Source organism: Lathyrus oleraceus, chromosome 3 (genome assembly GCF_024323335.1).
Source record: "Lathyrus oleraceus cultivar Zhongwan6 chromosome 3, CAAS_Psat_ZW6_1.0, whole genome shotgun sequence".
NCBI classification, from domain to species: domain Eukaryota; kingdom Viridiplantae; phylum Streptophyta; class Magnoliopsida; order Fabales; family Fabaceae; genus Lathyrus; species Lathyrus oleraceus.
Window position 1 is genome coordinate 388,596,163 of NC_066581.1, and position 13,877 is coordinate 388,610,039.

At 37.4% G+C, this 13,877-nt stretch overlaps 1 protein-coding gene and 1 pseudogene across 1 annotated transcript; one reads left to right on the top strand and one right to left on the bottom strand.

The window, feature by feature from the left end:
• Window positions 1–11,511, top strand: part of LOC127127878 (elongator complex protein 6-like) — a 39,801-nt pseudogene extending 28,290 nt beyond the window's left edge.
• A 219-nt stretch (window positions 11,512–11,730) lies between these two features.
• On the bottom strand, window positions 11,731–13,404 carry LOC127127877 (B3 domain-containing protein At3g18960). The gene is made up of 6 exons (XM_051057154.1): window positions 13,348–13,404; window positions 13,130–13,144; window positions 12,974–13,051; window positions 12,472–12,862; window positions 12,201–12,307; window positions 11,731–12,052 (listed from the first exon to the last, which is right to left on the bottom strand). Exons 3-6 carry the CDS (start codon window positions 13,049–13,051, stop codon window positions 11,765–11,767), a joined length of 864 nt encoding a protein of 287 aa, XP_050913111.1. The 5' UTR covers window positions 13,130–13,144; window positions 13,348–13,404; the 3' UTR covers window positions 11,731–11,764.
• Window positions 13,405–13,877: the final 473 nt, after the last annotated feature.

Sequence of the window (13,877 nt, forward strand, 5' to 3'; positions counted from 1 at the left end):
CCAAAGACATCAAAGAGAGCCCAAAAATTTCATCAAGCATCAAAACAAGACTGCAAAAAAAAAACATCAAACATCAAGGCATCCAAAACAGCACATTATCTATATCTCACTAGAGGTGTGGGCTTCTGTTTCCTTAGCTTGATCAACATTATCTATATCTCCTTGCTCCAAGTTATTAATCAGAACCTTCAAAGCTTCTTTCCTAGCTTTAGCCACCCTTATCCCACTCTCCAATTCCTTACAGGTCTCTTTCAGTTCAGCAATCAGACCACCTTGAGAGGCTGGCTTCTTCACAGCAGATGTCAGTAAAATGTCATTAACATGACTACCTTCAAATAATTTGTAATGAACTGATAGGGGAGGTTTTCTTCTACTAGGGATATCACTTGTGCTCAGAATTCCAGGTTGCTGGCTCAGGATTATCCCATAAGTTATGGAGGGAAAAGCTATGGGCAGCTTCACTGCATTTGTAGAAACATGTTTGACAATTTGTTCAAACATGAATCTACCATAATCAAAATTAAGCTTGGTTCCAATAGCAAATATGAGCCTTCCAAGAGCATTTGAGATTTTAGAGATGTGATTTGTTGGTACCCAGTTTGCTGACCTTATCTTGTGCAAGATAGCATATTTCACAGTTAGTTTTTCAGCAGAGAGATGCTTCTTGCTTGGCCACTCCTTGACCTGTCCAACAGTTATTTCCATACATACCTCATTGTCTGTGGCCTCTAGTTCACCAGCACCTTCTGTTCCTCTTCCTAGGAACTTATTAATCACTGTTGGAGAAAACTTCACACACTTTCCGCTAACAAACACCTTACAAAACTCTTTGTTGTTCTTGTCAGCAATGTCCTCAGGGATGTTTACCACAAATTCTTTAACAAGACCTTCAAAACACTGAGATAACCCACTAACCGTTTTCATTAATCCAGCAGACTTAATCAGGTCAATGACCTCCTTAACCTCCACAACATCCTTTCCCAATTCTCTTTCCACAGCCACTCTCCTTTGGATTAAAAAATTCCACTTTGCTGCACCATCTTCAAGATGGAAGGAAATGTTATCCAAGTGTACAGTAGCAACCTTTGCAGGGGATTTTCTAGCAGTTGACCTTTTAACAGGAGAGATGTCAGGGACATCGTCTTCAACATCTTCCTCTGAATCAGAACTTTCTCTTACCTTTCTCTTCTTTACCTCCACTTTACTCCAAGACTTTGAGGGGCCTACAGCAGTACCCTTCTTAGCAGTTTTGGTTGTCATCATCTCAGCCACAGACCTACCCTTCCTGGTCTTCATCCTCTTAGCAACACTTGGCTTCAAGTGATGAAGCAAACTATCATATTCATCATCTGAGCTCTCATCTTCCAAGTCAATCACCTTTTTAGCAGAGTCATGCTTCTAAGACTGTGAGGCATCTACAGATTTCTTACTAGGCAAGGTTTGCCCTAAAGAGCATTCTCCTTCAGTAGCTATATCTTTTTCAGACCTAGATGACTCATCATCTTTCTCATTGTGAGGTCCAACCTCAGGAGAGGGGTCCCTTCTCGATAGAGGAGTAGAAACTCCCTTTACTGAGTGTCCCTTCTCGATCAGTATGATGTAGGGGTGGCAAACGGGCATGCCCGCCCCGTTTAGGCCCGCCCCGCAAAAGCCCACAAAAAAACGGGGCGGGGCGGGGCGGTCATAGTTGAGGATACGGGCCTAAAACTTAGACCCGCCCCGCAAAAAAGTGAGGGCGGGGCGGGGAAAGCCCGCGGGCACTGCACTCTTTAAGCCTAAAAATGCAAAAATATATGTAAATACACGTGCCCGCAAAAGCCCACGAAAAAAACGGGGCGGGGCGGGGCGGACACATTTGAGGGTGAGGGCCTAAATCCTTGGCCCGCCCCGCACAAAAGTGCGGGCAAAACGGGCATTCCCCGCGGGCCGAGCCCGTTTTGCCACCCCTAGTATGATGCATGTCATCCTTAGAGGTAGGGTTATCAGAACTGTTACCTTGAGTATGTCCTGCAGTGGAGGATGGACCATGAGCGTCGCCTGGGATTACTGATAGGGGAATCACTTCCAAAATGTCTTCATTAAGAAAATCCATAGAGGGTGTTCTAGCTTTGTGCGCAGGTTTGGTGTTTTTAGAACTAGAAGGTGAAGGATGTTGTGACATCTTGTTGAGCTTGTGAAAGGATTTATGTTGCCCTATCAGAGAAGGTCGATGAAGTTTGAGGAAGGTGGAAATGTTTGAGCTGAAGTTGCGTGTGAAAATGCTATAGATGGAAGTTACAATACTAGGTAATGATTTACCTTAAATGGGGCACTTTCTTTTAAGTGGGCAGACAATATTTTTATTACCTTTTCCACTCCAAATTAATTGCTATAAATTCTCATAGATATAAATCCCTAATTTCCCTCTTAGACATTCAAATTGATTAGCATCCAAAGCCTTTGTAAATATATTAGCTAATTGCATTTCAGTAGTAACATGCTCCAGGGCTATGATTTTCTCTTCCACTAGTTCTCTAATAAAATGATGACGAATATTAATGTGTTTTGTCCTACTGTGTTGAATAGGATTCTTAGAAATATTTATAGCACTCAGGTTGTCACAGTACAATGTCATGACATCTTGCGTGACATTGTATTCAGTCAGCATCTGTTTCATCCAAACCAGTTGAGAACAACTACTTCCAATTGCTATGTATTCAGCTTCAGCAGTGGACAGGGACACACAATTTTGTTTCTTACTAAACCATGATATTAAGTTGTTCCCCAAGAAGAAACATCCTTCTGATGTGCTTTTCCTATCATCAGCACTTCCAGCCTAGTTAACATCACATTATCCAGTCAGCATAGATCCAGATCCATGAGTATACAACGTCCCATAGTCACTGGTGTCATTGACATATTTCAGTATCCTTTTCACTTGGTTTATGTGACTGACTTTTGGTTCAGCTTGATATCTAGCACAAACACCTACAGCAAAAGCAATGTCAGGTCTTCTTGCTATGAGATATAGAAGACTTCCTATCATGCTTCTGTAGAGACTTTGATCTACACTAACACCATTTTCATCTTTGGAGACTTTCAGATGTGTAGGAGCAGGTGTCCTTTTATGACTTGCATTCTCCATTCCAAACTTCTTAACAATGTTTTTGGCATATTTGCTTGGAGATAGAAAGATAGAATCTTCCATTTGCTTGACTTGTAGCCCAAGAAAATAGGTCAGCTCTCCAACAAGGCTCATTTCAAATTCAGACTGCATTTGTTTAACAAAATGTTCGACCATCTGATCTGACATCCCACCAAACACAATATCATCCACATATATTTGAGCCACCATGATTTTTCCTCCTTCATTCTTAACAAATTGGGTCTTGTCAATGCCTCCCTTCCTATATCCATTGTTAGTGAGGAACATTGTGAGTCTATCATACCAAGCCCTAGGAGTTTGTTTCAAACCATAGAGGGCTTTCCTCAACTTGTACACATGCTTTGGAAGATTTGAATTTGTAAATCCTTTAGGTTGTTCAGCATATACTTCCTCATTTAAGTAGCCATTCAAGAAGGCACTTTTCACATCCATTTGGAATAGTTTAAACTTCAGAATACATGTCACTCCAAGCAATAGTCTAATGGACTCAAGGCGAGCTACAGGGGAAAATGTTTCATCAAAGTCAACTCCTTTAACTTGAGTGTATCCTTGTGCTACTAATCTTGCTTTATTTTTAGTAACCACCCCTTGTTCATCAGATTTATTCTTGTACACCCACTTTGTTCCAATGACATTTATTCCTTCAGGTCTTGGAACCAGTTCCCATACTTCATTTCTCTTGAATTGGCCTAACTCTTCCTGCATGGCATTGATCCAGAACTCATCAGTCAAGGCTTCCTTGACATTCCTAGGCTCAATTTTGTACACAAAACAACCATGTGAGATCACTTCCCTTGATCTAGTTGTGACCCTTTTATTTGGGTCTCCTATAGTGAGATCTTTAGGATGATCCTTCTGAATTCTGATAAAGGGTCCCTTATTAATTTTGTCAGCTTGAGTGAGTTCACTCTCATTACTTTTGTCTGGGAGATCAGCTGAGGGAGCATTTAGGGATGTCTCAACATCATCTGTGACATCAGTCTGCTGATCATCAACCACAACATTGATAGATTCCATCATTACTTTTGTTCTGGAATTAAAGACTCTAAATGTTCTGCTGTTTGTTGAGTAGCCCATAAATATTCCTTCATCACTCTTGGGATCCATCTTCCTTCTTTGTTCACGATCAGTCAAGATATAACATTTACTACCAAACACATGGAAGTATTTGACTGTAGGTCTTCTCCCTTTTCAGACTTCATATAAAGTAGTAGGAGTCCCTTTCTTCAAGGTAACTCTATTGTGAACATAGTAGGCTGTGTTCATAGCTTCAGCCCAGAAGTGGTAGGGCAATTCCTTAGCATGAATCATAGCTCTGGATGATTCTTGGAGGGTTCTATTTTTCCTTTCTACCACACCATTTTGCTGAGGAGTAATGGGAGATGAGAACTCATGACTAATTCCTTCTGATGCACAGAATCCAACAAATTTGTTGTTCTCAAATTCCTTCCCATGATCACTTCTGATTTTGATAACCTGACTTTCTTTTTCTCTTTGAAGTCTTAGACAAAGATCTTTGAAAACTTCAAATACATCAGATTTTTCTCTTATAAAATTGACCTAGGTGTATCTGGAGAAGTCATCCACCACTACATAAGCATACTTCTTCCCACAAAGGCTTTCCACCTGCATGGGTCCCATCAAGTCCATATGGAGAAGTTCCAGCACTCTGGAAGTGGTGTCATGTCTGAGCTTCTGATGTGACATCTTTGTCTGTTTTCCAATCTGACACTCCCCACAAACTCTTCCTTCATCAATCTTCAAGTTTGGAATTCCTCTAACAACTTCGAAAAATATAATCCTCTTCATTCCTTTAAGATGCAGATGACCCAATATTTGATGCCATATCTTCACTTCTTCTTCGGCTAGAGTACACATTGATGAATAACCAGTTTCTTGAGAACTCCACATATAGCAGTTGTCCTTAGACCTTACTCCTTTCATGATCACTTCATTTTCTTTATTAGTAATCAGACATTCAGTTTTTGTGAAGTTTACAGTTAGACCTTGGTCACATAGTTGACTGATGCTTATTAGGTTTGCAGTCAGTCCTTTAACAAGTAGGACATTGTCAATGTTAGGGACTCCAGGGCAGTTAAGCTTACCAATCCCCTTGATTTCACCCTTTGCTCCATCACCAAAGGTTACATAGCTGGTGGCATGAGGATGAAGGCCAGTTAGCAGGTTTTTGTTTCCAGTCATGTGTCTGGAGCACCCACTGTCAAAATACCAGTCTTCTTTGGCTGAAACTCTGAAGGAAGTGTGAGCTATCAGGTTTGTAACACCAGTCCTAGGAACCCATTGTTTTCTGTTGACAGGTATGTGATGTTTGGGTCTAGGTTGATGATGAGAAGGACTAGGATAGCCATACAACTTATAGCAGAATGGTTTTATGTAGCCAAATTTTCCACAGTAATGACATCTCCATCTTTGATGTTTCCCTTTCTGTTGTCTTCCTTTATGATGTTGTGACCTATGATGTGACATCTTTGGTTTGTTACCAGTGTGACTGCACTCAGGTTTGGATTTTGGTTTGTTACCAGTGTGACTGCACTCAGGTTTGGATTCATTGAACCCAATGCCAGACTTGTCTCCTGCCATTTGTCCAGTCTGGAGAATTTTGTCTAAGGTGTCAGATCCATTATTTAGCATTCTGACATATTTTGTCATCTCATCCAGTTTGAAATTCAAGAACACTGCTTCAGTCTTTAACTTAGAGATGGTTTCCAAGTGTTCTACCTTCTCATTCTCCAGTTGTGTTATCACTTTCTTCTGACTTTCAACTTGTTGACACACTTCTTCACTTCTGTGACACAATTTTCTGTAGGTAGTGTCTAACTCATCAAAGGTTACTTCATCATCACTTGAGTCTTCATCAGAACCCCATCTTCCAGTCAAGGCAGTCACAAGATTTGTAGACTCTTCTGTTTCACTTTCATCAGACCAAGTAGCAGCAATACTCTTCTTCTGTTTCTTGAGGTAGGTTCCACATTTAGCTCTAATGTGTCCATACCCATCACATTCATGGCACTGAACTCCTTTTCCTTCTTTGGACTTTTCATCAGATCTTGTTCTTCTTCCAGCATTATTGGACTTACTGATGTCAGATGAGATGTTCTTGACATTAGACTTAGACCTTACATCCATCTTTTTCAGAAGTTTGTTGAACTGTCTTCCCAGTAATGCTACATCATTTGCCAGATCTTCATCAGTATCTTGACCACTTTCTTCCTCTTTCTCTTCAGTGTTTGACATGAAGGCTATGCTTTTGACTTTCTTTTCAGATCCATCACACATTCCCATCTCAAATGTTTGGAGGGATCCAATTAGCTCATCAACTCTCATATTGGAAATGTCTTGAGACTCTTCTATGACTGTCACTTTCATGGCAAATCTCTTAGGAAGCGACCTGAGTATTTTCCTCACCAGTTTTTCATCTGACATCTTCTCACCCAGGGCTCCTGAGGCATTAGCAATTTCAAGGATATTCATATGAAATTCATGAATATTTTCATCTTCTTTCATCCTTAAATTTTCAAACTTGGTAGTGAGCAGCTGCAGTCTAGACATCTTCACTCTAGAGGTGCCTTCATGAGTGGTTTTGAGAATGTTCCAAGCATCTTTAGCCACCTCACAGTTGTTTACCAATCTGAAGATGTTCTTATCTACTCCATTGAATATAGCATTCAATGCTTTAGAGTTCCCAAGGGCTAGATCATCCTCCTCTTTGGTCCATTGTTCCTCGGCCTTCTTATCAGTTGTAGCTTCTCCTTCCTTAGTAATAACTGGATGTTCCCAGCCTGTTAAAACAGCCTTCCAAGCCTTATTACCCAAAGATTTTAGGAAGGATACCATTCGAGGTTTCCAGTAGTCATAGTTGGATCCATCCAGAATAGGTGGTCTGTGAACAGATCCTCCGTCTCTATCCATAGTACCAGAAAGTAACGTCCCTAGATCTCACCTAGAACCAGAGCAGGATGCCTGCTCTGATACCAATTGAAATTCTGGTATCAGATATGAGATGTCAAAGGTAATGTCATGACACTAATATCTGAACAATACAAACAGGATAAAAGATAAAGAACAGTAATGCAAGAGATACAAGCAATTGTTAACCCAGTTCGGTGCAAACTCACCTACGCATGGGGGCTACCAAGTCAGGAAGGAAATCCACTAAACAAAATCAGTTCAAAGACTCTCAATAAACAACTTCAAGTTACAGTCTTTTCACCTAATCTCTACCCGTGTGACTTCTACCTAAGAACTCTTAGATATGAGATTCTACTCACTCCCCCTCAATCACAGCAGTGATAGAAAACAAGAATTATAATGAAAAGAAGACACTCTTCAAAGACACATACTGGATCTTGCTTAAAAGCTTCAATCAAGTAAACACACACTCATGCTTCAAAGCTTATAGTGGACAAATTACAACTCAAAAATCAGTCCAATTCAATCATCTATGGATGAATGAATGGCTTACAATACACCAACCACACAAGACTCAAACCCTTATTCTCTCTCAATATTTCGTTTGTTATTTCTGTTGGTGTAAGCCCTAGAGGCCAATACTTTTGGTACTTGTATCGAATTATTTATTAATAATAAAAGGCTTTTTCTTTATTACGTTTGTTTAATAAAGTCCCTAGAATAGCTAGTCTGTTTAAGGTATCAAGTATGACTTAATCATGAGATCACATTAAACATAAGGACATTATTCTTAAAGTATCCGTAGTCGAGCTTTAGTGTGAAGTGGGATAACATTAAAGCATTAAGACTATTATGTTTGTAGACTGATGATCACATCTCATGGATCATGGATAAAGAGTTATCAAGTCTTAAACATAGGTATGAATATTAGGAGTAATATTTATACCGGATTGACCCGCTATGAGAATACTATATAGAAAGTTATGCAAGGTGTCATAAGTTATTCTCATGGTGATAATAGTGTATTCCACTCTTCGACCTGAAACCACTATGGATCCTAGATGTAGAGTCGAGTGCTTTATTGCTGATCCAACGTTGTCCGTAACTGGATAACCATAAAGACAGTTAATGGGTACTCCACGAAGCATGCTGAGGGACATGAGTGACCTAGATGGAATTTGCCCATCCTGCATAACAGGATAAATGTCTATGGGCCCAATATTGAACTGGACAAGGATGACACGGTCTATGCCTTGTGTTCAATATAGACATAAGGGCAAAAGGGTAATTATACACATAATTATTATCACAGAAGGAATTGTCAGATCACATGACATTTTCGTGTCTTGGGTAGCAGTGATGTGTTGCTAGATACCGCTCACTGTTTATTATGTTAAATGCGTGATTTAATATAATTGCCAATGTCACGAAAACCTACAGGGTCACACACAAAGGACGGATTGATGAGAGATAGAGTAACTAAGGAATACCGTAAGGTACGGTGCCCTTAAGTGAGTTATAGAGCATCGTAAGGTACGATGTACTTGAGTAGAATACGAAATATGGTAAGGTACCATGAGCTTAAGTGATTTTGGGCATATTATAAGACATGGGCCAAAATACACTTAAGTGGGCTTTTAGCTTGAAGCCCACACAAGTGGTTCTATAAATAGAACCCTTGTGCAGAAGCAAAAATTTGCGGTTGCATTATTTTCGTTTTCTATCACTCTCCCTCTCACTCAAAGCCTTCATTCGTACCAGCTAGCACTGAGATTGAAGGAACCCGTTCGTGTGGACTGAGTAGAGACGTTGTCATCGTTCAACGTTCGTGATCGCTTCGTGGATTTGCATCAAAGGTTTTGATCGTCACAAGAGATCTGCACCAAAGGTTTCAACCGTCACAAGAGGTAAATATTCTATCACTGATCATGACCATTCGTAAGGATCTCTAAAGGAGAAATTTTAATTTCCGCTGCGTTTTGGACCGCAATTCTCCTTCAATTTCTTGTGTATAAAACCAGGTTTTCCATGTCCTTTATATAGAAGCATTTGGCTGGGCTTGGACATCATAAAACCCTAAAACTAATTTCCATTCATATCTTCTCATGACAGCTGATTATATCTCGTTGGAAAATAAGTCAATCTAGTTGTAATTACTGATTGAGAGCGCGTTCAATCATCTCATCAATCATACATAGATTAGCATAAAAAATGCAATCACACAATACATAACATTCAGACTGAATGTTCTGTATACATATGTCATAACATCGGATCTGACATCTCAGTAAAATCCTGCATATTCTCATTTTAAACATCCTGCAGGTACATGTTATCTTATGTCAAGACAACACTTGTGACAACTTGTAAACACTCTAGGTTTTACCAAAATTGCTGCTAACACATAGAACCAACAAGGACAATATTGTTTTATACAAAAATGGGTCACTCATTGTAGAATGGAGTGGGAGTAATATTTAGGAGAAAATTCCTTTTTTTAACGGCTTAGATTGTAATTGTATAACTTTGAGGGTGTGCGATTATGTGCCTTCATATGTCCAAAAGGCCCCATCACTTTCTTGAATGACTAGATTAACTTATCTCTAAATCCATTATCTTATTTATACACATATTGGTAGGAACCAAATAGAAAATTGAAATGTGTATGTAATGGAATTAAGGGCAGTATCAAATTGATAACAGACTTAAGCAGATAGAGAAAGAAGATAATATAGACTTAGGCAGTATCAAATATAAAAAAAAAAAAGATAATATAGACTTAGGCAAATAGAGAGAGCCTAATCTCTCCCAAAAGCCCCAACCAATTCCAGCATCTCTCTTGTAATTATTACTCCCACTAGATATAGCACCATCTTCCGGATCACAACCAATACTTCCCTACTTCTCTAGAATATGATTCTTTTCATCACAACTCCTCTTTCTCCTCACATCAACCCTTCTGTCCTCATAACATTCCTTTGTCCTCAAGATGGTGTAAGGACAACAACCGGCAACATAAAATCTTCTCCCCCAAGAACTATCAGAAATGACTAACTTTTAGAGCAAGCCATATTAAATAGTGAAAATATTTCGTTCCCTGCATAACTGCTGTAAAAAGTGTATAGCTAGTAGCCATTAGCTGCCAAATTGATATTTTATGATCAAATGATTAATATTTTGTGATTTTAGTTGATGGCAGTTTACCATAAAAATGTTGACATTTCATTTTTGTGTCCGATGGATTATGTACTTGACTGAGTAATATCATTGTTATTTATGACTAGATGAAGGAAAATCCAATCACAATGGTTTTGCTGCTGTATTTGAGAAAATTGAAAGAGTGATCAAGGCATTACCTCAAGACAACATGAAATTTGTCACTATCATGATAGATGATATCTCTTTTCTGAAGTTGCTGCTAATGGCTCTTCAAATGACGTTTTAGACTTCCTGCATTATTGCTATACACTAACATCAGAATATGTAAGATAATATCATTGCCTTGACTGTTTTTCAAATCAATTTCAATATATATATTTTTTGTTCATTTATTTATCTGTTCCTATCACAGGGTTGTGCATTCGTTGCACTTGACCATAGAGATATTTATTTGAATGAAGAGAAGCCTGACATTATCTTAGAGATGGAGCACCTTGCCGACATTTTGGTCAAGGCTGAACCATTGGCCACTGGTTTGGCAAAAGATGTGCATGGACAGGTATATTTCTATCATTCTACATAATAAGTTCATGCTTAAGCTGAATATATGATTCTTACATTTTTTGAAAATATTAATGGAGTAAAATATATATTTTTTTTAAAACTGAACTGTGAAATTGGGAATAGACCAATTTGCTTGTTGATCTAATTCTGGTTTGTTCAACCGTATTTTAATAGATTGAACCAATTAAACCGTATTTTAATCACTCAAATTATCTATCATCAGTGGCATTGTTAATGCATGTTCCGGTTGCTGCAAAATAAATCAAAAGGGAGAAGAATAAGTTATTATTATTTATCTTTCAAATGTTGAATTATGTTGTAGTTGTGATACAAATATTTCATGCTTTTGTTTGCACTGATTCCTAGGGTTTATCTTTATATTGTCTTAAGATTAATGTAGCAAACTAGCAATCACTGTCTGTAGCCATGGATTGTCGATTTAATCGGATTGCATAAACTTACTCTGATTATGTTTTGTTTGTCATCTTATGCAGTTGATGGTGTTACATAAGCAGCATGGAATTTCACCTGTTAAGATTCATAATTTTCACTTCAAGGTCAAGGAAAATAGCATCGAGTGTTTTTATCCTGGCACAAAAATTTAGTGTTGCCAAACTTCATTTACAAACAGTTGTGTAATCTAGAAATTAGAGAAATGATAGCACATCTTTGTTGATGGTTCCTGCATTTGAAAGAATGTTCTTAATTTTCAATTAACATGTTTATTTTAGCGCAAAAATTTCAGATTCATTCTATAACAGTTTTACACATTCACTTTTCTCTCATCTACCATGAAAACTGATTTTGTGGTTTAACGCCCTCCAATATGTAGTCCTGAGTCAAACACAAACCAAATCAGAAAGAGAAATTCAAATCACTCATTTTCCAAATAGAGGTTTACTCTTCACCAAGTATGCAAGTAATACAAAAGGTTCACTACATCAATTCATTCAACAAAACCAAACTTCAATTAGTCTTACTGTTGTCTTCATTTGTTTTTCTAAAAATGTGAACTTGAAAAATCATGTCAGTCTTAAGAATGAGCTCAAAGTTACAAACATCACCGACTTTCAAATTATTGTCCTTTGAGAATTCATACCATCCACCTGTGACTTCAAACTTCATTCCTCGTCCGATCATCCTAATTACATACCGTGCACGCCAAACTCTTTCCTCACCCAACATCCCAAAATAAATGTCTCCTATCTTCTTTTTCAAGTTAAAATGTCTCTTACCAAATTCACAAGGAATTGTCTGCCAAGCAAAATAAAAGGTTTCTTAAAATTATAAACTACTCGAATTCTACTTTATTCTATATCCTAAAATTAATTGCGTAAAACAGTTTTATTAACTTGTGTGCTATATTTTTCAAATTATTTTACAATGTTTGATTGCTACTTACCACACGATATCGGCTTTCAACATATGTTGTACCCATGACAACAATAAAGGATGGATTAGATGTTTTGAACTCTTTTGCGCTTTCAAGTGTTGTTTTCACTTGTTTTACTGCAAAAACAGAACATCATAATGCACATAGTTCGCAATCATTTTTCATGTTAATAAAAATGTATGTCGCTTCCTCATGTTTTTACCAGATTTACCAGACATGAATTGAAGAGAACAAAAGCTAATAACTTATCTTAAACACGTTAAAAGAATCTTAATTATACCTTTGCTTCTCTTGTAAGAATGATGCTTGGCACAACTAGTGCTTCCAAATTCAAAGGAAGAGTTAGCTTTTCTCTTCTTACTTGTTCTACAATCTTCCTCATTGTTTGAAACCTTTTCAGCTTCAACTCTTTTAAGAGGGTAGTTTATCTCTACGGTTGTTTTATCAAAAATGTCTACATGAAATTCAGAACTTCTTTGATATTTAAACATCAGAAGATGGCCCTGACATAGAGAATAATACTGTGTGAATTCCTTCCAACCTTTTCCAAACCATATTTTGCCATCATTGTTCACCAAATTTATTTTCCATTCTTCACCATCAGGAGTCTTTAAACAGATAACTTTTGCTAAACCTTCTCCATATTTCTTCACAATCTTTATTGGTAACATCTGTCAAATAATTAAAACAGATTAATATGCGTAATGAGCGCATAACAAACAGACCAAATTGAGGAAACAAGTCAGATCATACAAAGTATGATGATGTTAAAAGATACTTACACAAGGTTTTACAAGCTTTTTTTGTTGATGATATTCAGTAACTATGATCCTGAAAAACTGGGAGAGAGGCCTTGACATCTAAGATAGTAGATTGATGTTAGTAGTTGGAAATAAAGAAGTACACACAAATCTTGAACATGAACAGCACACACAAACCTTGAATCTGTGACACTTGAAGAAAGTACAAATGCGTAGTTAAGTGAAAAATACAAATAGACAATGAAAATACACTGTTGAAAGAGCTGAAAAATACAAATGAAACCGGGAAATGCAAATGAAGGTGAGATGTTAAAACAGTAAAAAGCTTCAACACAATACACACAAACATTGAACATAAACAGAAACATGAAAGCATACTAGAGTTAATGATAAACCTTGTAAGGATGAAGATGATTGATGCGAGTGTTTGTGAGTGAGAGAGGATGTTTTGTTGAGTGAGTGACTCAAAGTTGAGTAGGTTTCGGAAATGAAAAAGTAAGATCTAAGTATATCTCAAAGTAACAGCAAATAAAGTTAAAAGAGTTGAGTAGCTAGCTAGCTGCAGTAAAAAATGCAGGTGACGAGTGTTGAAGCGTGTTACACAAGTATGTAAGATGTCATTTGAAACATTAAAATGGAAAGAAATTTGAAACATTAAAATGGAAAGAAGGACAAAAATAAGAAAGTTGAAAATTAGTTAACACCAAAGAAGGAGATTCTTTAGACTAATAAAAAATGGAGTTATTTTTAATTTATTATATTTATATGTGATGGATTTTTCTCCCCGTAGATTTTACATGGTTCTTCGGATGTAATTTTCTTCAATATATATCAAATTATATCAGGTGTATTTATAGTTGCGTTTAAATTTTTAATAATCAAATATATTAAGAAAGGTGGTTGGACATGACTCAACTATGTAAAA